The 22,917-nt window shown below is 28.1% G+C and overlaps 5 protein-coding genes across 9 annotated transcripts; 3 read left to right on the plus strand and 2 right to left on the minus strand.

Moving 5' to 3' along the window:
• The first annotated feature begins 5,538 nt into the window (after positions 1–5,538).
• Positions 5,539–7,466, plus strand: LOC119672217 (general transcription factor IIE subunit 1). Its single transcript, XM_038083215.1, has 3 exons — positions 5,539–6,424; positions 6,479–6,918; positions 6,977–7,466. Exons 1-3 carry the CDS (start codon positions 5,772–5,774, stop codon positions 7,156–7,158), a joined length of 1,275 nt encoding a protein of 424 aa, XP_037939143.1. The 5' UTR covers positions 5,539–5,771; the 3' UTR covers positions 7,159–7,466.
• Positions 7,467–7,647: 181 nt separating this feature from the next.
• LOC119668190 (major facilitator superfamily domain-containing protein 6) lies at positions 7,648–11,520 on the plus strand. 2 transcript variants are annotated; one of them, XM_038077630.1, is made up of 6 exons: positions 7,648–8,130; positions 8,527–8,665; positions 8,728–9,562; positions 9,635–10,093; positions 10,155–10,350; positions 11,298–11,520. In XM_038077630.1, the coding sequence occupies exons 1-6, from the start codon at positions 8,067–8,069 to the stop codon at positions 11,369–11,371; spliced, it is 1,767 nt and encodes a 588-aa protein (XP_037933558.1). In that variant the 5' UTR covers positions 7,648–8,066; the 3' UTR covers positions 11,372–11,520. The 2 variants fall into 2 exon arrangements, with proteins under 2 accessions (XP_037933558.1, XP_037933557.1); XM_038077629.1 differs by lacking the exon at positions 11,298–11,520 and having other exon boundaries at positions 7,652–7,716; positions 7,918–8,130; positions 10,155–10,576.
• Positions 11,521–11,691: 171 nt separating this feature from the next.
• Positions 11,692–13,329, minus strand: LOC119668191 (biogenesis of lysosome-related organelles complex 1 subunit 6). Of its 3 annotated transcripts, none has more exons than XM_038077633.1 (5): positions 13,241–13,329; positions 12,443–12,655; positions 12,295–12,379; positions 11,972–12,058; positions 11,692–11,875 (listed from the first exon to the last, which is right to left on the minus strand). In XM_038077633.1, exons 1-5 carry the CDS (start codon positions 13,246–13,248, stop codon positions 11,777–11,779), a joined length of 492 nt encoding a protein of 163 aa, XP_037933561.1. In that variant the 5' UTR covers positions 13,249–13,329; the 3' UTR covers positions 11,692–11,776. The 3 variants fall into 3 exon arrangements, with proteins under 3 accessions (XP_037933561.1, XP_037933559.1, XP_037933560.1); XM_038077631.1 differs by lacking the exon at positions 13,241–13,329 and adding an exon at positions 13,111–13,200; XM_038077632.1 differs by lacking the exon at positions 13,241–13,329 and adding an exon at positions 12,818–13,102.
• A 2,218-nt stretch (positions 13,330–15,547) lies between these two features.
• LOC119668590 (2-(3-amino-3-carboxypropyl)histidine synthase subunit 1) lies at positions 15,548–19,096 on the minus strand. Of its 2 annotated transcripts, none has more exons than XM_038078152.1 (3): positions 18,632–19,096; positions 16,471–17,266; positions 15,548–16,406 (listed from the first exon to the last, which is right to left on the minus strand). In XM_038078152.1, exons 2-3 carry the CDS (start codon positions 17,263–17,265, stop codon positions 15,807–15,809), a joined length of 1,395 nt encoding a protein of 464 aa, XP_037934080.1. In that variant the 5' UTR covers position 17,266; positions 18,632–19,096; the 3' UTR covers positions 15,548–15,806. The 2 variants fall into 2 exon arrangements, with proteins under 2 accessions (XP_037934080.1, XP_037934079.1); XM_038078151.1 differs by having other exon boundaries at positions 16,471–17,269.
• Positions 19,097–19,515: 419 nt separating this feature from the next.
• On the plus strand, positions 19,516–22,873 carry LOC119672225 (protein hold'em). The gene is made up of 3 exons (XM_038083227.1): positions 19,516–20,400; positions 20,464–20,617; positions 22,466–22,873. Exons 1-3 carry the CDS (start codon positions 19,584–19,586, stop codon positions 22,851–22,853), a joined length of 1,359 nt encoding a protein of 452 aa, XP_037939155.1. The 5' UTR covers positions 19,516–19,583; the 3' UTR covers positions 22,854–22,873.
• Positions 22,874–22,917: the final 44 nt, after the last annotated feature.

Raw genomic sequence — 22,917 nt, forward strand, 5'->3', positions numbered from 1 at the left:
GATAGAAAATATAAATAAAATTAATCATTATTTATAGCGAATAGCAAACATCTGCTATTATAGTCACTGCAAAAAATTTATCTTACTATCTGTGTAATCCCAGACAGGTGATAAAAACATTAGTTACAGTAGTACCTTTTCTGTTGTATACAATTCTTTGCAAAAAAAATTGTTTTAAATGTGGAATATTAATTAATTTTTTTCTTATTATAGAAAAATAAAACAAAAAAAAAATATATATATATATAAATGTAAATTGAATTATGCTTAAAAAATAATAAAAGTCCATAATATCGGAATATATATGTGTATGTAGTTGTTTGAAAAGTAATTACATGTCTTTGAAACAAACTTTTTTTCATACCTATCTTTACAATTAAACTGGATTGTCACATCATTATTTATTATATAAATTACAAAAATGCTGTACATATGTATAAGTATTATTCCAATAATTATGCAGTATGTGTTGACCAGGACCCCAGCATCAAAACTGGTGAGCACAATTTAGTACCATTGATGTTGAAGATGTACCACGATCTGGAAATTCACTTGAAGTTAATAAAACTTCAAATAAAAATTTTTTATGCAAATAGCCAAACAGATCAAATTCTTGAAGTTTACTATATATATTAACACATTGGTTTAATTTTAAAATTTGATATATATACATTTCACAGAAAAATATTTGATAACACGTATTGCTAACTGCGATTTGTTTCTCACACGTCATTAATACGATATTAGATATAAAAAAGATTAGAGCAATTTATTAGTTTTCTAAGATTGGTGATGCTGTGTGCTTAGTAGAATTTTAATGTAATCATTTAGTTTTGAACTTCTAACGGACAATATAACGTCAACTCTTAAGGGTACAGTCATCAACTGAATCAAATCAATTAATCACTTAAGTAAAACAGATCAAAATTGATCAATTAAAAATGTATAGTGTGGCGCTCCATTATACACGTTTGGTAGATTGCCTAAAGCTTTTTAACATACTCTTCAGTTCTGACATTTTCAGAGTATAACTTGTTCCGGTCTCCACAATATGTTTTAGATGACAAAACATTTATTTCAAATGGGGACGTTTAAAATAGCTTAGATCAGTTTTTACAGGAAAATTTAAAAATTTTTTAAGAAAATAATATTTCATTTTCACCAAAAACAAAACAAAGTTACTTTCCGAATAACCAACTAAAATAAATCTAAAAATTCTTACCGGGCAACTTATATACATATAATACATGTTACTTTTTAATCATTTTATATTACTTTATTTATATAATATTCGAATAAAAATATATTTTGTATTTAAAATGATTAATCTTTGCGAAAATTAACAAAATTGTTCGTCATCGTAAAAATATTCATTTGACTTGCGGTTATTATATAGTAAATATTAAAGCCAAGGTCCTCAAGGAAAATTTATTAGTTCTATATTGAAAGTAAATATTTTTTAATTAATCTTAACAAACAATTGTGCTTATTATAATCAATTTGAGTTTAAATTGTATAAATTATAAAAGAATTTTTTTATTATCACTATCTTATACTAGCTATATGGCATCGATATTTATTATCAATTAATATTAAAATACAATTTATTTTGATGAATTATATACTTTTATTGTAGAACTTGTACAGTACTATGTATGTGTTTTTATCTTTGTGTCTTTTGAAATGATAGTTACTTCCCAAATAAAAAACGTTCGCTTTACTCTAAGTAAAGGTCGAATGACATCACAAAATATAAATCAATGGGAACGAGCATTTTATTTTCGAGAACTTAAAATCTTTTATGTTAAAATTGAAATCAGGAAAGCTTAATCACGTGCTGGGCTTATATATTTTATCTTAGGTGTGGACAAATGTAAATATTAAATAAATAGAAAAAAAAAATCAATTCGAATTAAAAATGTTTATGAAAATATTTACTTTAATTTAATTAAAATAAGATTTCATATCTCAACGCATATCGTAGATGCTAAATAGTATTTTTTTTACATTCCGTCAGCTTTTATCCTTGTTACATTGTGTAGTTTATAAATTGAATATATTTTATGCAAAACACAATTTCAAACATAATATCTTATTTTTTTTAGTTTCATTTATTAACACATTTTACTACATTAAATGAATCACTCAAAGATAATTTATTTGTATATATTATATTTTGTTCTTTTTTTTTTGTTGTTTTTTGATTTAATTTTATTTTTCACAATTCATTTAAATGTATTATAAAAATAATTATTTCCGCATTTTTCCGAACGATATGGCGCACGACTCAAAACTGCATTCAAAATTTATTGGAAAATTTTACTTTACATTTTCATTGTGATTATCTGAAAAAGCTCCCAAATAATTTATACCTGCGCACTAATATTGTTGTTATTTGGCATCCTTTGTTTTGTTGTTGTGTAAAAAACTACATAAAACTACCCCACGAATAAATATTAAAGCACAAGAAATTCATGTTTTCCTCTTTAAGCTTTTATATGTCAAATTTTGTTTACATTCGAAGAATAATGCCACATTATAATATTTGCTCGTCTATTTATATAAAATATAATATAACTCAAAATTTTTATTTCTTAAGTTAATGTGAATAAATTAGAATGTTTTTATATTTGTTTCAATATTTGTTCAGTACACATTTCATCTGAAACGGTTTTTAATATTTAACTATTTTGCAAGTAATATTTATAATTTAAAAAATTTCTTCTCAATTCAATTAAAAAATATATAAATCTAAAAAAAATTTAAATGTAAATTAAAAATGCATACCGAATTAAATTAAGCGGAATAAATCACCATCTTTCGAATGATAATTGTTCTAAATATAACTTCCTTAGCTTCAGTTAAAAGTGGTCAAAGGAGCTGGTTTCTTAATATGATATGTAAAAAACACTTGATTAATAAAAACACACTTAGCATAGTTTATGTACTACGTGACGCAACTCAAAATGTAAAAGAAGATTACCTTGAATACTCTTTAAACACTCGGAAGCTTTCAATTACGTAGACAAGATCTGCTTCCCTGGATAAATAACCGTTATAAAATCCATTAGAAAACTGACTACTTTTTCGCTAATAAGTCAAACTGCAAGCAATTTTGATCCCACAATCAACAGGTATAATTTTATTCACCTCGGTGTTAATATCATGTTTACATTACGTACTTTAGGAAACGAACTTTGCCAAAGTTGATTCCCAAACGTCAAACTTTTAAATTCGGATTTTCATTTGGACAATTATTGGTTTTTTGAACCACGAGCTACTCGTAGTAACTTTAAGTAACATTATGTATACACAAGTGCGTTCCACCAGCAAATTTTCGAGTAAATCAGAGCACCTGAGTGTAACATCCCTGTTGAAACTTGAAAATGCTACATAGACTTCACTTGTACATTATATTAAAAATAAAATTTGTGTTGATAGGTGAATCAACTGTTTTGGTTTGAATCACGATTGCCACTTATGGTACTTTAGTACCAAAATTGGTACTTTTTTTTCCGTTTGGTACTCTGGTACTCATGTTCAAAAAATGGTACATTTTCGGCGACCCAACTTTATTGTGGATATTGTATTGTTTTATACTTTTTGTACATTTTATATAAATTGTATTTTCTTATAAAAAGACACTAGAAAAAACCAATTTTGGTACAGAAAAAAATTTTGAAGTGGCAACCGTGGTTTGAATTTAAATTCTTGTATTGTTTATTTGCGCGACACTGGTGTTCTTATCAGACTTTACACAAAGCTGTTATATGAAAATCTGTGTAAAGAGCGTATTTCGGCACTTTATTTGTGTTACACTCTCAGTTTATACTTTACTTACGTTTTACTTGAGATTTACTACGAGTAGCTCGTGGAACAGACCTAATATATTGCTCAGCAATCAGCTGGAAACGTTCTTGTGAAAACATGGGTTGTTATTCATAAATAAATATTGTAAAATTTATTATTTTTTTATAAAAATGATATAAACTGGTGAAAAATGTATATTCTTTGCGTCTTTCAATTGGTATATAAACATCAGATCTCTGTTGCGTATTTTCCAAATCATACGGAAAAAAACGCAAATATATATTTTTAAAAGTTACTTTTTGAAGAATCTAAAAATGGTACCAATTTCCACGGAAATACTTCTAATAGAGAAGTAACTAAACTATCATTAAAAACAAAGATCACAAATATGGTATTACAATTTTGTGAAATTTAAAGAGAAAGTCAAGCTTCTAAATTTCAAGTGTTGTAAAAAATGTCCGTTTCTAAAGTATTCAATTATGTCCCTGTTTATAATCTCGCCATATTTTGGTAGTGCATACACCAGGTAAATTTCAGTTGGAACTCAATGGTAAAATTACAAATATCATTTTGTGCCAAATCAATTGTTATACTAACTAAACTAAATTTCAAACTACAGCTAAATCATAACGGACGTTAAAAAAAATAGCAGAACATAGAAAAAATCATTAATTATGACAGAGTACACACAAAACAAAACAGCATAACACCACAAACAACAAATATTCAATTCGATCATTATATACTTCAGGTGATATAAGATTCCTACTACATTTATGTCAACAAATCAAAAATGAATGTTTTCAAAAATGAATACAAAATTGCTTTTAACAAGCTAAACACCACACATATTAAAGGCTCAGTTGGTCGGCACGCTCCGTAAGAACTTAAGTCAAAGCGAAATACACAACCAACCAGACCTATGTATTTAATAGGACTGAAGAAAACAAAAACGGCGAACTTAAGCAAACTTTGAAACAAAATGGAAAAATCAAATTTAATCAGATTTCCTTGTTGAGGGTAAGTAAAAAAATATTTTAATGAATTTATTTTGTTAATCATATGTTTACAATAGTTTGATATTGCTTGATATCGATTTTATTTCTACATACCAGAAATGCTCACATATATAATTAATAGAACATATTTAATTAATAATAAAAATGGAAGAAAATTCTTATTAATTAATAATAAAAAAAATGAAATATATAACTTAAAAATATGAAATACAAAAATACAAAAATGTTAAGATAAGCAATATAGGAGATATTAGTATAGGAAGGCATAAATAACTCGCGAATTTGATTTCGCATTCTACACAAACCCAATATGTTCAGAAGCATATTTAAAAAAAGTGTTTCCGTGCAAAAATAAAATGAAATATGCAATGTCACTAACAATAATTATCTTTAATTTAACATAAAATATTTTCATTATTATTTTACGAGCACATTTTGAAAACAATTTGTTTACTTATTCAAATGTAAGCAAAATCAGCTGCTTACGTACGCTCTTTTGAGTAGAGCGAAAGTAACTGCGCCTTGATACTCACATTTTTAGAAAAATAGGACAAACGAAAAATAATTTTACAACATACCAACACTGGATAAAATATATATCATGCCAGCACCACTTGTCAAAAGTTTTGTTTTCCTCCAAAGCGGTATGTCGGAGTGTCATGCTTGCTTAATTATATCTTTTAATTTAAATAGCTTAATAAGATTATTAATAGACTTATAAGATTGTTGTATGTATTATTTTAAATAATTGTTCAATAAAAACCGCATCATTTTTTCGAGTGGAACTGTTTGTGTAAAGATAATGTTAACATAATTCATTTGAATTTTATGGTGAAAACAAGCGGACAATGTGCGATATATGAGAACAATTGTTTACTTATCGAAATCCACAGTGTTAAAAGTTTTATTTTAAATGTGTATTTATAATAATACATAAACAAAATGACAACACCGGAAATAAAATATGTGACGGAGGTGCCAAGCAGTTTGAAACAATTAGCACGGCTCGTTGTTCGAGGATTTTATTCCATAGAAGATGCACTTATAATTGATATGTTAGTTCGAAATCCCTGTATGAAGGAAGACGATATAGCCGAGTTATTACGTTTTGAGAAAAAGCAATTACGTTCTCGAATATCTATCTTGCGAAATGACAAATTCATACAAATGCGCTTAAAGATGGAAACCGGTCCAGATGGAAAGGCTCAAAAAGTAAATTATTACTTCATAAATTATAAAAGTTTTGTCAATGTTGTAAAATATAAACTGGATATAATGCGTAAACGTATGGAAACAGAGGAACGTGATGCTACAAGTAGGGCCAGTTTCAAATGCACATCTTGCGGTAAAACTTTTACCGATTTGGAAGCAGATCAACTATTTGACATGGAATCTCAAGAATTTCGCTGTACATATTGTGGTGATCCTGTGGAAGAGGACACCTCAGCCATGCCAAAAAAGGACTCAAGACTAATGTTAGCAAGGTTTAACGATCAACTAGAGCCATTGTACGAATTACTTCGGGCAGTAGAGGGTATTAAATTAGCCCCGGAAATTTTGGAGCCAGAACCTGTGGATATAAATACGATACGAGGGTAAGTATTATAACATTATTTAAAGAGCTTATTTATAACAAGAAATACTTTCAGCGTTACGAAACCTTCTCAGCGAATCGATAGTCAGCAATGGTCTGGTGAAGCTACTCGTAATCAAGGTTTTACAGTTGAAGAAACAAGAATTGATATAAATCTAGGAGAAGAGTTGGTTGAAACTACTACTGAAAAGAAATCTCGACCAGTTTGGATGACAGAAAGTACAATTCAAAATGAATCAAATGTTGATGGTCCTGACACAATTACAAATGATTCATCACAATCATCAGTGCTTCTTACAACAACAACAACATCAAGTGGAACAGCTTATAACAGAAATAAAAAAGAAACCGAAGACACCATGTCCTTATTACTTCTGCATGAAAAACAGCCTGGACAAAAAGATCAATTTTCGAAAGATCTGAGATTTGGTTCCTCAAATCATAATTCAAGTGATTCCAGTGATGATGATAGAGACATTGAAAATACAGAAATTCGTAAATATGTTTCTTATTCTTTATAGAGTCAATTTCTTTAAAATATATTTTATTACAGCTGATATTGACCAAAATTTTATTGATTCTAATTCCGAAGATGATGTGCCCAGTGTTTTAGCTGGTGGCAAATCGTACCCAATAAACAAAATTAATGATGAGATAATTGCGCAAATGACAGAACAGGAAAAAGAGCATTACATACACGTTTATCAAGAACAATTCAGCGATATATATTATTAAGGAGTAAATCTGTTAATGCATTTCAAAAGTATCACGTTATTTTTATACGCTGAAGATATTATATAGATGTCTCTATGAATTGCAGCATACATTTTGGGTCATTAAGCAATAAAATAGCACTATCGTTGAAGGCGACTTAATGAAAAGCTACGCTTATAGGATTACAACATGTCCTGAATTTAGAATGCTGTTGGGACATTCTATTTATTACTGCAACCACATTGTTAATTAGAAGTTTTTAAAAATTGTTATAACTTAAATTTTGATACCGAAATATATAAAATTCGATAATAAATACAATTAATAAGAAATTTCAACCAATACAAATTTTTCTAAAAGGAATACCAACATTTTTCTTTAGCAGATAATTGAATTAACATAAAAAATTTTTTATATCAATAAAGCAATGAATTTAAAAACACAAGTAGAGAAATTGTAAATAGGTGAGTAGTAGAAGTTCACCACTTATTTGACGTTTAAGTGTCAATTGCTTCTTTATGCGGCTCAACCTACCACTTGGAAAATGTGGATTGCGGGAAGATGTTTAATGTGAATTGTGTAATTTCTAAAAAAATGAACGAAATAAATAAATTAAATATTATTTTGTATCTACAGTACGCTGAGATTATTTAATTGGCTGTGTACAATACCGTGAAATAATACATTCGCAAGTAGTTCAGTAAAATAAAAAAGATTAAAAATTCTGAACCACAAGTGAATGAGATAAAAAGTTCAAGTTTGATAAATATTATTTTATAGAAAAATAGTGCACATTAAAGCCAAATACATAATTTTTAAATCTGGCTGCTTAGTCAATATCTGTTAACCTAGGTGATCACTTTTGTCAGCCAAACAGCACATAGAACTTTTAATAAATTGATCGGTCTTCAAACAAAAGAAAAACAACAATGAAGCTTAGTGTGGATAAGGAGTTATTGCCTATGAAGGCGCATTATTTTCTTTTCAATGCTGGTAAATTTGTATAGAAATTAAAAATGTCAAAAAAAAATTGCATTGTGCCAAAGTCTATTCATCTCGGTCATATAATTAAGTGCTATCAAGATTCTTAATGTTTTTATTGTCATTGTTACACGCACAAAGATAACACTACATTGTATATAATTTTATTTGAAATCCAAAATTTATTTAAGAGATTACGTTTATTTATAGTTAAAATAGATACGACGAGCTTAATTTATCGCTATCCTCTACAAATTGTGGCGGATAGTCATAAAATAGATGTTCCTGTTTTAGCTTTTATTCTTATCACGTAACTCCTTAAAATCCGTAGCAAATATTGAATGAATCTTATATTTAAAATAAAACTGCAATTAATTTAAAGATGTTCACAAAATTAATATATTTTAGGAACTGCGCCAGTTGTACCATTTATGCCAACTTTGGCCCGACAATTAGGGTTTTCTGAAGTAGTTATCGGAACAATATATATGATCTTGCCAATAGTTGGAATGTTAGCAAAGCCATTTTTTGGATTTATTGCAGATCGGTAGGTATAAACAAGATTACAAACAAATAAAATATCTTATTGCTATGCATTTTTCACACTAGTTATCAACGTCACCGCATGCTCTTTCTTTGCGCAGAGGTGCTGACAGCAATAGCATTCTTTCTTATAATGTTCATTCCAGCTATTCCACAGCCTACGCCAACAATACAGTTTCATTGCAATTCTGGTTACTCCATTTTAAGACACTGTTCCGATCAATACAACTGTGTTGAGGCTAATTTAGAATCAAAATATGCCAACCAAACTCTAACGTGCAATATGCACTGCGAAGCTAAGCCACAAGTGTGGGATATAGTATGCGAAAACTGGCTACACAACGATACGAACTGCATAAAAAATCGAACTAATGAATATTTAGATTTTATAACATTTTTAAATATGAATGATATCATGCAGCAGGAAAAAGAAAAATGTATTTTATTCACATTAAAAAAGGACCAGGGTCAAATAAATGGACAAAATGTAACTTTGTACTGTCCAAAGGAACCACAATTCTTTAATTCAACTTGCACAATAGATTGCGGTGAGGAATACTTTTCAAGTCAACTTTCAAATGCTCCAGTTATAGAAAACAGTCAAGCTATGCGGTTGTATCAATTCTGGTTTCTATTTATTCTACTAATATTAAGTTGGATTGGAATGGCAGTTGTTGTAAGCATTGGCGATGCTATTTGTTTTTCTATTCTTGGAGAACGTCAACACTTATATGGGAATCAAAGACTTTACGGTTCAATCGGTTGGGGTGTGTTTTCCATTATAGCTGGTTTGTTAGTGGATCAAATGTCTCATGGCAGTGTTACGAAAGATTATACAATAGTTTTCTGGATGACAGCAATTATAATTGGATTTGATGTATTTGCTTCAACGAAGTTAAAGGTATTTTGATTATTTTAACTAACTGTATTTTTATAATTTATATTGTTTTTTCAACCAATCTATATTTCATAGCATACACAAACACATCTTTCGGCAAATATATTAAAAGATGTAGGTGCAATGTTTCTTTCAATACGGTGTGTTGTGTTCTTTCTATGGTGCATCTTTATTGGACTTTGTACTGCACTTATTTGGAATTTTCTCTTTTTGTATTTGGAAGATCTTGCAACAGGTTGCCAAAATTCTATGAAAACATTGCAAGGCTTTGCTATGGGTATACAATGTTTTGGCGGAGAATTGCCTTTCTTTTTTCTTTCTGGTTGGATATTAAAAAAAATTGGCCATGTTAATGCTATGAGTTTAGTGCTTTTTGGCTTTGGAGTACGTTTTATACTTTACTCAATGTTGGAAGATGCGTGGTATGTCTTACCAATCGAACTATTAAACGGTGTTACCTTTGGTGTATTTTATTCAACAATGGCATCATATGCGAGTATAGTAGCACCACCAGGAACTGAAGCAACAATGCAAGTAAGTGAAACTTCAGTTGAGCTATTCCGAATTTTGTTTTAAATTTCATTTTTTATTGAAGAGTTTGGTTGGTGCTATATTTGAAGGCATTGGAGTGTCAATGGGAAGCCTAATCGGTGGCATATTGTACAGTACTGTAGGCGGAGGACATATGTATGCCATTTTTGGAACCGGTGCGTTTGTTGCTTTTGTAGTACATGTTTGTGTACAAATGTATTTGCAAAGGAACGGCAACAGTTTTTCTGGTACAGAAAATGGTAAGATATTTAATGTAAATGATGCCAGTACGGATAAAAGCAAAAAAGATACTGAAGATAATAAAATAAATACTATCAGCACAAATTTGCCCACTAACAATATTAATAATGATAAGAATGATGGCTTTACTGACGTTGACTTAAATTGATATTTGCTTTTTAATTTCCAAACATGTTATAAAAATCTCATATGACTTAAAATGGTATCATTTCATTATTTTATCGGTTGAGGTTATTTACGAAATCTTTTAAGTTTCTATAAAAATAAAATTATTATTTATAATATATAGAATTATATATATAAGATAAATAATAAAAACGGTATATAGACAATAGTTTCATAATTTAATAAATCTATTATTAAGCAGTAATAAAGTAATAAAGCAGAAAACAAAATATATTAAGTGTTTGCATAGACTTTAATATTAAATTAAAATGCTTGTAAAGTAATTTGTATAAAAAAAAGTTTCTGATTTTGCTTATTTATCATTAAGATATTATGTTATATATCAGACGCCGTTGAAATTTCAGGAATAAAAGCGAAGTAGAAAATTCAATAAATAACAGTTAAATAGTTTTAAGCAAAAATAAAAAAAAACTATACACCAAACAGATTTATTTTTATATCGAATAATATCTATAATTTTATATTTTTATATGAAAGAAATAAAGAAAAAACGAACAATATATTTTTCATATAAAACTTATTTAAATCACTAATAATAATAATTGATGTGTAATTATAAAATATCTCATGAATCTAATTTAATCTGTGTTTTTGTAAACAGAAATAATATAGCTAGTCAATGTTAATTAACTTAATATAAATATTAACCTTATGCATGAACACTACAAATTGCTTATATATGCTTGTAATTATTTTTATTGCTTCTTTTTTGTTTTAATAATCGTTGTTGTAATTCATTACTAATATGTAATATTTTTAGGAGCTGTAAAATATTTAGCTCCGACTGATGCAATGCATATGTTAAATGAACAGGAATATAGTATTGTATCCTAGAGGCTTGTCTTGTCACAAATTGGAACGTACACTCATGCACGACCTTACTGATTTGCTGAGATTATCAAATTTTTCTTTGTGATTTGGAAATATGCTGTGAATTGAATGTTTCAATTATTATATATTGAATTTAAACAAATAGTATTTAAGCTTATAATTATATATATATAATTAATATAGATGTGCTTGATGGCACAATTTTGGTTGTTTGTAAAGAGTTATTATTATATTTTTTTTAGCATGTATTTAGTACTTTAGAATTTAAAGTACTATTTTAATGTATTGTATGTATTTTAAATGTTAAGCAAGTCTTTGACCAAAGTAGTTTTTATTATTCACATTAAAAAATAATATTTAATACTACACATTCCATTTATTTAATTAAAATAAGATGGCATATGTGTATTACTCTGCCTTTCCGATTAACAATTCTTCCTGCTGCTGTTTATGTAGTTTACGTTGTAGTTCTTTTTGCTTGCATGAATTTATATTTGCGGTTCTTTTCTGTATTAATAAAATTATATGTTTCAAGTAAAATAATAAATTATTTTAAATAAATTTACGTTTTTTTATTTATTAATAATATAGCAAAAATTTTACCTTTATTATTTTCATACGCTGATATAAGTTGTGCATTTGTTTTTGAATTTTAATCAATTTTTCTCTGTATACCTTCACATTATACATCTGGAAAATATAATTGTGCGAGTAAATGAAAACATACTCCAGTTAACAAGGGTAATATATAAATAAAAATAATCTTTATTGCAAGTAACCGAAACAATATTAGCAAACGCTATCAACACAAAAATCAGAGATCGGCGACATGTGTTTTTTGATACACAAAAGTATATCCGGTTCTGCTGTGCCACATTGTGACCAACTGGAATAATCCATGATTTAAAAAAATTGAAATAACTTACCATTTGTTGCAGTTTAACAACATCATTATTATCAAGTTTAAATTTTTCTGCAGACAAATCAATGTAAATCTTATTTTGTTTTCCACTAAAATTGAAGAAAAAAATTGAAAATAATTCAATGAAAAATATTAAGTTATTTCTAACGCACATTAGCTCTTTTAATTGATTACGAACACGCACCAACGATGGTTCGAATATATTTAAAAATCCTTTGGATAACTGTGTTGGAGCTAGAGAGGTATGTGGTAATTCTGTTTCTGAATTTATTTCATCTTCTTTTTCAGTTTGTGTTGCGGGACCATGTTCCTGGTTTGGAATTGAAGATATATTGCTTCCATCTACTGCCACAGTATCTGCAATACTGATAAGAAAATATAATAAATGTTATTTATCAACCCAAAATAATCGATTACAAAAGTAGTTTTACAATACTTAGTTAATATTATTCTTTCATTGACGAACTACAATGTTAGTTGTTAAACCACGATATCTCAAGATGATATTTATTCCAAAAATACCGTACATTATTGTTTGCATTCACGAACGACAGAAATTGAAAATCCATACATTAAACATAACATGAGAATATGCAAATTTGATGTTAAAATTTTTTTGAGTAAAAGCAATATTATAAAATCCAATAGAAAGTTATAGACTTTAAATCATGGTAAGATTTCTTTTTATCTATAAAACATTCCGCATTCCTTCTTTAAGGTTCTATGCAATCTGCTACCAAAAACACTTTAATCACTATTAACTGTGTGAAGCCATAAGTCGTGACATGTATTGTAGGTCTTTACTGCATTACTAGCTTACACAAATGATAACATAAAATTATTTAGCATTATCTCCATGCAACTGCTTTAATTATTTCCCATTTGTAGTCGTTTTGATAAAATACATGAACAGCTCTATAAATATTTTTTTTTAGTTGTAAAATATTTACCTTTCCATTTTATTTTCTCACATTCGTCAGGTTATAATCACCACTCGAATATTACAACAATACAAAACTTGTTGATTAGAACATATGTTATTGACAAATAAAATGTAAACAAACAGATGTTTAAATACACTGTAAAATATAATTACAAACTAGATTAATATTGTACAATATTAGAAATATATACAAAAACAAATATATATAATATACATAAATACAAATATATCTTACGTGGTAACAGCTTTTAAATAAATAGATAAAAAATATAATAAAAGTTAATACTAAAGAGTTTAGCGTATAACACTATAATGAACTGTAGTTAACTGCATTCACACATTAAACTCTTTTTCAAATACAGATTTGAAAAACTTTTCATTATGGTTTTGTTTTTAAGTAGTTATCGTTTTCTATTTATTGCTTCTGTGAAGCAGCTGTTGATCAAATGATACAGAAATACATAGTATTTGCCAAGGTACAGTAAGAATTAATGGAACACAGTTAATTGCGAGTACATGTTTATAAAACATTAATAGTAGAGAATATCTTTTAAATCTTTTTTGACTAATAGTATCTGATTCTTTGTTGTTTGTGCTAAGATATTAAATGCTTAGAACAAAAGTAGTTCAATGACTTAAGTAATAAACGAATGCTATACAAGTTTGACTTAAGTTTACTTTCGATTTATAGTTGCTTAAACTAATATTACAGAACTAGCTAATAAAAATGGTAACTTGTGATAAAAATGTAATGAAATGGTAAAAATTTCAACAATGAAAAAACATTTGAATTTAAAACAAAAAGATGTTTATATTTTTAGTGAGCAGAACCAATTTACGATTAATCAAAATCACAAGCAGGTTTTTTTTTAATGACTTAAGTCACGTTTAAGTCATCAACTTTGGTGATGTAATCATATGTTTAGACTTCAACTTATCTTATGCGAAACAACAATTTTTAGTGGCAGTGGCATGATGTCTGTGGTTATATTCAAAATTACGCGGGAAAAATAATTGTATTCATACACTATCATTCGGCATGGAGTTGCGTATTCACATTTGGGTTATAGCCAAATATTAGCAAAGGTAGGATGGGCACCACTATTTACCAAGGAGCAACTTATGCCAAACACATAACTTCAATTAGTGCCGGTAAATACTTAGTTATATAATTCTAATTCTCCAGCCATAAAGTACTCATGCCCGTATTATGTGGAGATTAGCAATTTCTCGCTATATTTTCTTGTTCTGCAAAGTATTTCAGCATTTATGCCAAATATTTTCAAATGACCTTTAAAAGTATTTATACAAAAACATATTGTAATATGTTGTGTATGTTGTTGTTATTGTAAGTATAATATTTCTGTTATTACAAAGTACAAGTCAGACTTAAACTTTGCATAAGTATGTCAAAAGGTATTGAATAAAATTATCATTTATGTCAGCTATAAAGTTATTACTTTTTATATGACCATTTATTTATTTTAAAATACTGTTGTGAAAAAATAATTAATTTATTATTTAAACGTAAAAGATTTACAATATAAATATACACATATGCATATATTATTTTTCTAAAATAACCTTGAAAATATCCATTCCTTTTATTTAAAATTACTTTACTACAATGACACACACCACTACTGTTTAGATGCAACTCTGTCCTTCATTTAGCTGCGATTGACGTCAGTTAAAGAACAACATTTGAATTTCATTGAAGAACCCATTCGTTCAATTACAAGGAAATCTAAACCATATCATTCAAATGTTTTCAAGGGAGAGAATTAATGACAAAATTAGTGTATCTTTTATTCTTTAATAACTTGAACAACTTAAATTTTTTGATGCAATAAAAGATCTTTTATTATTTCTATTTTAATCAAAACCATCTATGCCAAGGTTTATTTAACATAAATAACTTGAAATTGTACGGGACAGTGACAGCTCGATTTAAAGATCAATTTGCATGTCAGATATACATGAACAAAATATTCTGCTAAGTTATTGATTTATACTGCAATTTCTTGCATATAACTGGCAAACGCTATAACAAACAGCTTCAATGACATTTTTAATAAAATAAATAGCTTTTTAAATGTAAATGAAATTATCTCATCACATAATGCACATTTAAAATTGTATATATAATAGGTTAAATTAATCTTGCTGGCAGAAAGCCACCCATTTACATATTGGTACCAAGGGAAACCTGTTCAATATAGTGTAACATATAAGTTCTGATTTAAATATTTTAATCTTTATCAAATCCTCCTTTTATATTATAAACAAATCAAAAAAGTTTTTTAATCATATAAAGCTTTTCTTTAATCATATTTTAGAATGCATATGAGGTTATACATAATTAAATATATTTTAACAAAAGTGATTTAGCGTAATTATTAAAAACTAATTAAGTAAAGCATTAAAGTAAAGTCAAGCTATATAAATATTTATTATTTACAAATGAAGCGAAAATAATATCTCAATATTTATAATTGTATATATGATATACGTGAAAACAATACATATTTACTTATCTAAGTACGCAATGAATATCACACTTGTTTTTAGTATTATTTAAAATCTAATATGTCAGCAATAGCTGAAGCCTTAACTGCATCATTACCATCCTTTTCTAATTCCGCCCTTGTACAACGACCACAACATGCTGCAGAAGGTTTATTTTCGCATTCTCCTATAGCTGGTGGTTTAAAATTAGGTGTCCAAGGACCTAAGCTTCCGGTGGCATAAAAATCCATTGGGTAGGCATTGTTTTTTGGTGATGAATTATGCGGTGTCCACTCAATATCGTCTAACACCACAGACAATTCATATGGATTCAATAAAGGTTTTGAAAATGCAGAGCCCCAATCGATTGATAAACGTGGACACGCAATTTGAACAAACGCATCAATATCCTTAAAAAGTTCTAATTTTTGTGGAAATATTTCTGATAATAATATCGTTGTAGTATCTAAACCTTTTTTTTGTAAGCGTTTTTGCAAAAAACTATGCACGCGACGACTACCCTGACGACCCAACGTGCCCAAAATAATGCCAATCTTTTTTGCTTTTTTCGCAGTTTGAATTTGTGAGAAACGTATTTGCTGCATGGATACATGATCGTATTCTTCTATAGTAAATTTCTTTTCATATGGATCATATTTATAAGCCTAAAAAAATTAAAATTGAAATATTATAGTTCCGTTTTTTGGATAATATAATATAGAAACAAACCTTAATGTGTGGATTTGCAATCATAATTGATTCCAAGTGAAATCTTCCATCACCTAAATATATTATCTTCTTTGTGCTATCGGGTAATTGAGGCGATGTGCAACCTAGAATTTCACCAGGACTTAAAGGTTTAGATTGTGGAACAATAATATCATAACCAGATGCCTTTAACTCAGCCGATGCTGCTTGCAGTGTAGTAACAAATTGTATTGTACTAACCAATGCTATTTGACCATCTTCGGGTTTAAAATTAAGCTTTACAGAATCCAAGAAGTGCAATGGATCTATCTTAATATCAACAAAGACGTATAGTACTTTGATCTCATTTGTCTGGTCAATTGGAATTAAGCAACTATGTCCGTAATGTACCATTAAATCTGCACCTAGTGCTTTAGCTGTGTAATCATCAACGCAACAAGCACCATATGTAACATCTCCCATAATTATAGTGTCAGCCTCAGTAAATCGTTCGATAATGTCACTAATAACCAAAGCGTACATTAGCAGACCTTCTGGCAACTGTAGAGCAACACGTTTTGCCTTTATTTCCATGATTCGCCAAATTGTCTTATGTATTTCGAAATTATAGTTTGATGGCAAGCGATCAATGGCTTTTTGCAGTATCGGATCATCAAGTAGCGTTTGCGGTATACGATTAATGCGTGCTTTTGGCTTAAAGACTTTTTTAGGTTTTGCTCTTATCACAACTATTTCACTTGATGAAACATCATTTTTTTCTAAGGAATTCATTGTTCCTGAACTTATATCAGGCACTGTGTTTACTAAATCCAGCATGCTGCTAAAGAAAAAATTAAAAACATAATTATTAATTGAATAATGATTAAAAGTGAAAAACAGATTAATTTTTGATATAAATTTGAAAATCATTTATAACAGATTATTGTATTAATGTAAATAATCATTTTAAAATTATGTAGGAATAATTTGTCTACTACAATGTAAATTAGCCTTTTTGAATTGCCGTATTATTAATTAGAAATCGTTTATTTAGTACTTCTTATTATTAAAATCATATTCATGCTAACACTTACTACAATTCATATACTATAAATATAGTAACCGTGTATTATAGTTGATTGTTCAGAAAACGTGAAAGAGAAAATATTGACAGTAACAAGGATTAACTAAGACACCGAGATTTTATTTAGATAGAAAAGTACATATTTCTAGTACTAAACAACTAGTTCATCAAATAACATAGTATGGTTTAAAAAACAAGGTTTTAGACCGGCACTAAATCGTATACTGAAACAAACCGATACTTTTGCTAAAACAAAAATCCGAACCGAACAAAATATATCGGTTCAGCATCATACATTTCGATACCTATTTATTCACGCGCATACTTCTCCAGTTGTTAAAAGTTTAGTGAAGACGTGATATTATTATAAATATATGTTTGTTTTTTTTTACTGAATAATCTTCATAAACTAACCTTTTTGAAAATAATGAATCATCAATCATTAATGATTAATGATCACATTAATCATTATTACCAAAAGAAAAAACTTATTTCATAAAGAGATGTTTCGAAAAGTAGTGAACTAAAACAACAAAAATTTTTTATATTCTTTTAATTAATTGAAAAACTTATTAAAAATATCCACTCGAGACTGAACCGAAAAAAACCGATATTTTTGTCGGAACGAAAACCGGAACCGAATCGATAAATAATTTTTTAATTGAACGGAAACGAAAAAAAAAAATTTAGAATTCCCGATGAAAAGTAAATAAAAAATAATATTTACATTCACACAAATATATAAACAGTATAAAATATTTGAAAATTTTTATCACATATAAAATTACGAAAAATTGTATATAACAATGTTTTTGGCAATATATATTTTTTTATGATACAAACAGAATTAGTACATTGAATAAAACACAAAAATTATTATTTAACTAATAAACTTTTAAACTAATTTTTTTTTATAATAGCGTCATCACATATTTTGATTTATTCAAAACAAATAATATTTATTTATATTATCAGTAATGAGTAACCTTAATGAACTTATAAAAATTAGCAAACATTAGTTTAATTTTACCATTTATATATAAATTGCATATTATACAATTTGTTATTAAACAATTTATTTATAAAAAAATACTTTAATTTTTAAATATTAAAACTCACTGTTTTGTAACTGCGTCTTCTTTTTGTGATGTATAAAAAATTGTACTTAAATTTTTACACTTTTTTAATATTTATTTTTAATTATCAATATTTTAAAGACCAATTTATGTTGTATTAATTTTCTTTGTTAGCACAATACGTACTGATGCCAAGATGTGTTAAGGGGCAATGAGAACGCACGTATGATTCGAATTTTGGCTGCTGTTTCTGTCTACTCTTGTTATGCAGACATTGTAGATTTGCGTAAAGTCACGTAGACCATGTCACTTTCAAATTCAAATAAAACTGAGTCTGGTTTTTCTTCATAAAAGCATTGTCAACTGAATTGCATTTATTAAATTTAAATGAGAGAATAAGTTATTTAACTCTTGTTTATATAATAAGTATTGCCTAATTTATAATCACAACTAAATTGCACTTTATTAAATAGGTTAAAGTTATTAACACGCTTGTATCATTAACCTGACGTTTTGTATGTAAATAAATTTTTGAGAGCGCTAAAGAGAAACGTTTGTTTTGATATGAAGTTAGCTGCGATTGAAACTATTTCATACGCATGGTCGTATTTCTATCGTAAAAAAAATTTAAAAATATTTTCAATAATATAACATATATGTTTTAATTATATATTTTTATTTGCGTTACATATTATAACAAATTATAACAAAGCTAATATTGTAAATTTAACTACATATTTGCTTAAGTAAAATTAATTGATTTATTATTATTTAGAAATAGTTTGATTTAAATATTCATAAAGCGTTTTTTTGCTGGCAGTACCTCGATATTAATTTCTACTTATTGCTTAAAAACAGTTTAAAATAGTTGTATTTTAAATTTGCTATATAATAATATTTTTAATACAATATAAGAAATGGCAACTGCTCAACTAACAAAACTTAGTGACATAAAATCGGATTACAAAAATATTTTCGTAACAGGCTTGGTCATAATGAAGAGTGAACCCAAGTTTTTCTTTACGAAACAATTTCCTGAATGTCGTGGAGTTATATTATTCACAGTACGAGATTCAGAAATACATTTTGTAAATTGTAAATGTTGGGGTTCTAAAGAAAAAGTAGAATACTATAATGATAATATTAAAATTGGTGATATTGTAGACGTTATTAGCCCTAAAATCGTTTGTCAACTAAACACCACTCAACAGACGGTGACTTCCATGCGTTTTCATCCATTTACTACATTGCCTTTTCTATTTGTACTTAACGAAAATGAATCTTATATCAACAAACATGAACACACATCGTTTTTTTATGAGGAATTACATAAACTTAAAAATGTTTCACATAAACCATTAAATAGTTGTCTTAAGTTATCTGATTTACAATTTTTAGTGAACAAAAATCGTCCCCATGATCAGTTTATTGATTTGTTGGTTGTTGTTGCTGCTCTTCGATCTGTAAAAAAATTTAAAAGTTCACGCACTGGTCAGCTACTACAGTGTCTGGAAGTAGCTGTAGTAGATGCCAGCAATATTAGTGGTTTTTTACTTACTGTTTGGCATAACGAATGGATTCAACGGGCCCAACAATTATGGAAGGCTAGGAAAACCATTTTGCATTTAGTCGATATTAAAGTTTCCTACTCAAATTTCTATAAAAATACAACTTTAAATATTACATCTTGTTCTCTAATTTATGAGAATCCTCAAGGTACTGAAGCTGATCAATTACAAAAATTTGCTTTGACTGCACCAGCAAACCACTTCGATCTCTTTGCTCAAATTGATAACAGAAATTTACCAGATCGTAAGTTACTGTAGCGCTTGCATTTAGTTTTGAAATTATTAATATAATTTTATTTTTTTTTAGCGAACAATATTATAAACCAAATGACTGTCAAACAAATTTATGCTCGCACTGAAGGAGATCTTGCAGACAAGACCGATGAATTTACAGCAGTATTGTATGCAATGGTGACAAGATTTGATATTGATGGGCAATCTATAATAATAAGTAAAAAGTGGTTAGTGGTTATAATTTTAGTTATAGAAATCGCTGATAATCTATCTTTTAATTTTCGCGATCAGGGATAGCTCAGGAATGTTACAGATAACAGCATACGATCTGTTTTCCTCTTTGTCTTTGTTTGATCTCTTTATTGTGTGGATCATTTGAGTCAGTGAACTTAAACTACTATATTTTATTCCCTCAGTCCTACTTCTTGCGTTCTTAGAAATTATTTTATTCCTGCAATGAGATTTCACTTCCGAGTTTTGGTTCCTGTAAGCACACACGCAAGCACTCAGTGTGTTATCGGTTTAGGCAGTAATACAGTAATCGGTAAAGTTATAAAATGACAAATGTCTAAAAGGCTGCTTTTTTCTTTGTTAAGTTGTCACAGCAACTATTTACTTTTTGACTTCTTTAAATAAAACTAGTTATTATGAATAATTCTTTATATCTTTTTATTTTCTATTTGATTATTTATTACTTTTACAAATAATATACATATGTAAATTTTATTTTCAATTTAACTTTGGTGCACCATTTTACAATAATAGGATTAGCTACATTTTTACCGAATACCGATAAAAGCAAATTTTATGTCTTGGTTGATTGCTGTCGAATAGTTCTTAATTAAGAAAGACTAACCATTTTTTCTGACGCCTTTAAAATAGATAATGGTATAGGCAATAAAGTTTTCTCTGAAGGACTACATAAATTTTCCTACTGTAGGTTTCGTGATCATTGCAGTGTTTTTTAGGCGGAAGTAAAGCTATTACTTGTCTCTGGAAGTGGATAATGTATTTAATAGGAATATATACATAATATCAGATAGTTAAGCTGCCTTAAAACACCGTTTTACTATTTAAGGGGCCTCCTTAGGCTCTGAAGGCTCTACTAAAAAGCATTTTAAACGTTTCCAAAGGCTTAAGGTGGTTTTTAAACCACTGAGTTTTCTTTATACGGTAACACAATAGTTAATATGCCTAACTGGATCCTTAGCATCGCTGGCATAACATAACTTATTAATAATATTAATATTAATATTAAACACATGTTTAATAACCGTAAAATTTCAGGAATTTGCTTCGAATTGCAATTTATTAGTATCACCTTCTTGATTCTTAAATTTGGCTTCAAATAGGTACATTAAAGACTACATTCATTGTTTTTGAAGACATTGAATGTTTATATTTTCATTGAAGACAATTTGAATAGCTGGGTTGTATGCAAAAAAAATTTGTTTGTTGGAAAAATCGAGATTGCATACAATTTGCCAAAGACTATCCAATGCAGACATAATGTTAAAACAGTCAATCAATGTATGTTTTTTCTGTAGGTGCTTGTGCGAAGACAGTGGATATGGCTTTTAGATAGTGATATTATTCACATAGAAATGTAGTGCATATCATATGCGCTAAAAATTAAAAACGGTATTTCTCTGGTGAAATACTAATTAATGAATGTTATATTCAGGTATGGCCCTATGCTCCACTGGGAGTTAACGAAACAAAGACAGAAGATATTTATTTAAAACTTTGCGAATTTCTAAAAATGTATTTTTAGTAGTGAACAACAAAATACAGGTGTTGTGAACATCATTAGTGTTTTTTTTTTTTTAAAATATTTCTTATATTTAATTAACAAGGGTTGAACTTGTGCCCTATGAAATTTAAAGCACAGAGTCAGTGTTAATTAGCCAATTGACCCGAAGCCGTACTTAAAAAATTCGCCTGTTGTGTTATTTAAGAACAAAATCAATAAGCTATAGAATAACTAAATTAATTAATTATAGTTACAAGCTATAATTATAATAAATTATAATTATTGTTAATTTCAAGAACCATTTCAACTTTTATTTTTACAGCAAAGCTTGTCATCGATTGTTGTCATCCGCAGCAGTTGAATGTGAATCTGACCAATGTCAGTTACCTTTTTCGTTAAATTACAATAGTGAGAAATACGAGTATTTCTTTAATATCCCAATGCATCTTTCGGATCACACTGGCACATTGCTAGAGGCGCGGTTAAGTGGACAGATCGCAGAAAATATACTTGGTGTGGACACTCTACAATTTAAAAATATGGACGATAAGCAAAAGGAAATTTTAAAATGGCGATTTTTAATGTCTCATGTTGAAGCGAAACTTTTAGTCAAGAAACCAACTGCCTTAAGGAAGAATTTAGCAATTGTTATAGTGGATTTGAAAAAAATCAGTTTAGAAACTGTTTCTGAAAAAATAGTTGTATTTTAAGCAAATATATGTATATATGTATCAACTTATAATAACATTGTATAAATAAAATAAAACATAATTT

The sequence above is a fragment of the Teleopsis dalmanni genome, chromosome 1 (genome assembly GCF_002237135.1).
Source record: "Teleopsis dalmanni isolate 2A chromosome 1, ASM223713v2, whole genome shotgun sequence".
Lineage (NCBI taxonomy): Eukaryota > Metazoa > Arthropoda > Insecta > Diptera > Diopsidae > Teleopsis > Teleopsis dalmanni.

Bases quoted from the DNA above. Each gene is read 5' to 3' on its own strand.
- LOC119672217 (XM_038083215.1), top strand. From the start codon at position 5,772: ATGACAACACCGGAAATAAAATATGTGACGGAGGTGCCAAGCAGTTTG. The intron at 6,425-6,478 runs GTAAGTATTATA...AAATACTTTCAG, and splicing joins GATATAAATACGATACGAGG to CGTTACGAAACCTTCTCAGC. The intron at 6,919-6,976 runs GTAAATATGTTT...ATTTTATTACAG, and splicing joins CATTGAAAATACAGAAATTC to CTGATATTGACCAAAATTTT.
- LOC119668190 (XM_038077629.1), top strand. From the start codon at position 8,067: ATGAAGCTTAGTGTGGATAAGGAGTTATTGCCTATGAAGGCGCATTAT. The intron at 8,666-8,727 runs GTAGGTATAAAC...TTTTCACACTAG, and splicing joins TTTGGATTTATTGCAGATCG to TTATCAACGTCACCGCATGC. The intron at 9,563-9,634 runs GTATTTTGATTA...TATATTTCATAG, and splicing joins TTGCTTCAACGAAGTTAAAG to CATACACAAACACATCTTTC.
- LOC119668191 (XM_038077631.1), bottom strand. From the start codon at position 13,148: ATGGAGATAATGCTAAATAATTTTATGTTATCATTTGT. The intron at 12,656-13,110 runs GTAAGCTAGTAA...TTTTCTTATCAG, and splicing joins AATTTTATGTTATCATTTGT to TATTGCAGATACTGTGGCAG. The intron at 11,876-11,971 runs GTAAAATTTTTG...TTATTAATACAG, and splicing joins AGCGTATGAAAATAATAAAG to AAAAGAACCGCAAATATAAA.
- LOC119668590 (XM_038078152.1), bottom strand. From the start codon at position 17,265: ATGCTGGATTTAGTAAACACAGTGCCTGATATAAGTTCAGGAACAATG. The intron at 16,407-16,470 runs GTTTGTTTCTAT...TAATTTTTTTAG, and splicing joins TTGCAAATCCACACATTAAG to GCTTATAAATATGATCCATA.
- LOC119672225 (XM_038083227.1), top strand. From the start codon at position 19,584: ATGAAGAGTGAACCCAAGTTTTTCTTTACGAAACAATTTCCTGAATGT. The intron at 20,401-20,463 runs GTAAGTTACTGT...ATTTTTTTTTAG, and splicing joins TAACAGAAATTTACCAGATC to CGAACAATATTATAAACCAA. The intron at 20,618-22,465 runs GTTAGTGGTTAT...TTATTTTTACAG, and splicing joins ATAATAATAAGTAAAAAGTG to CAAAGCTTGTCATCGATTGT.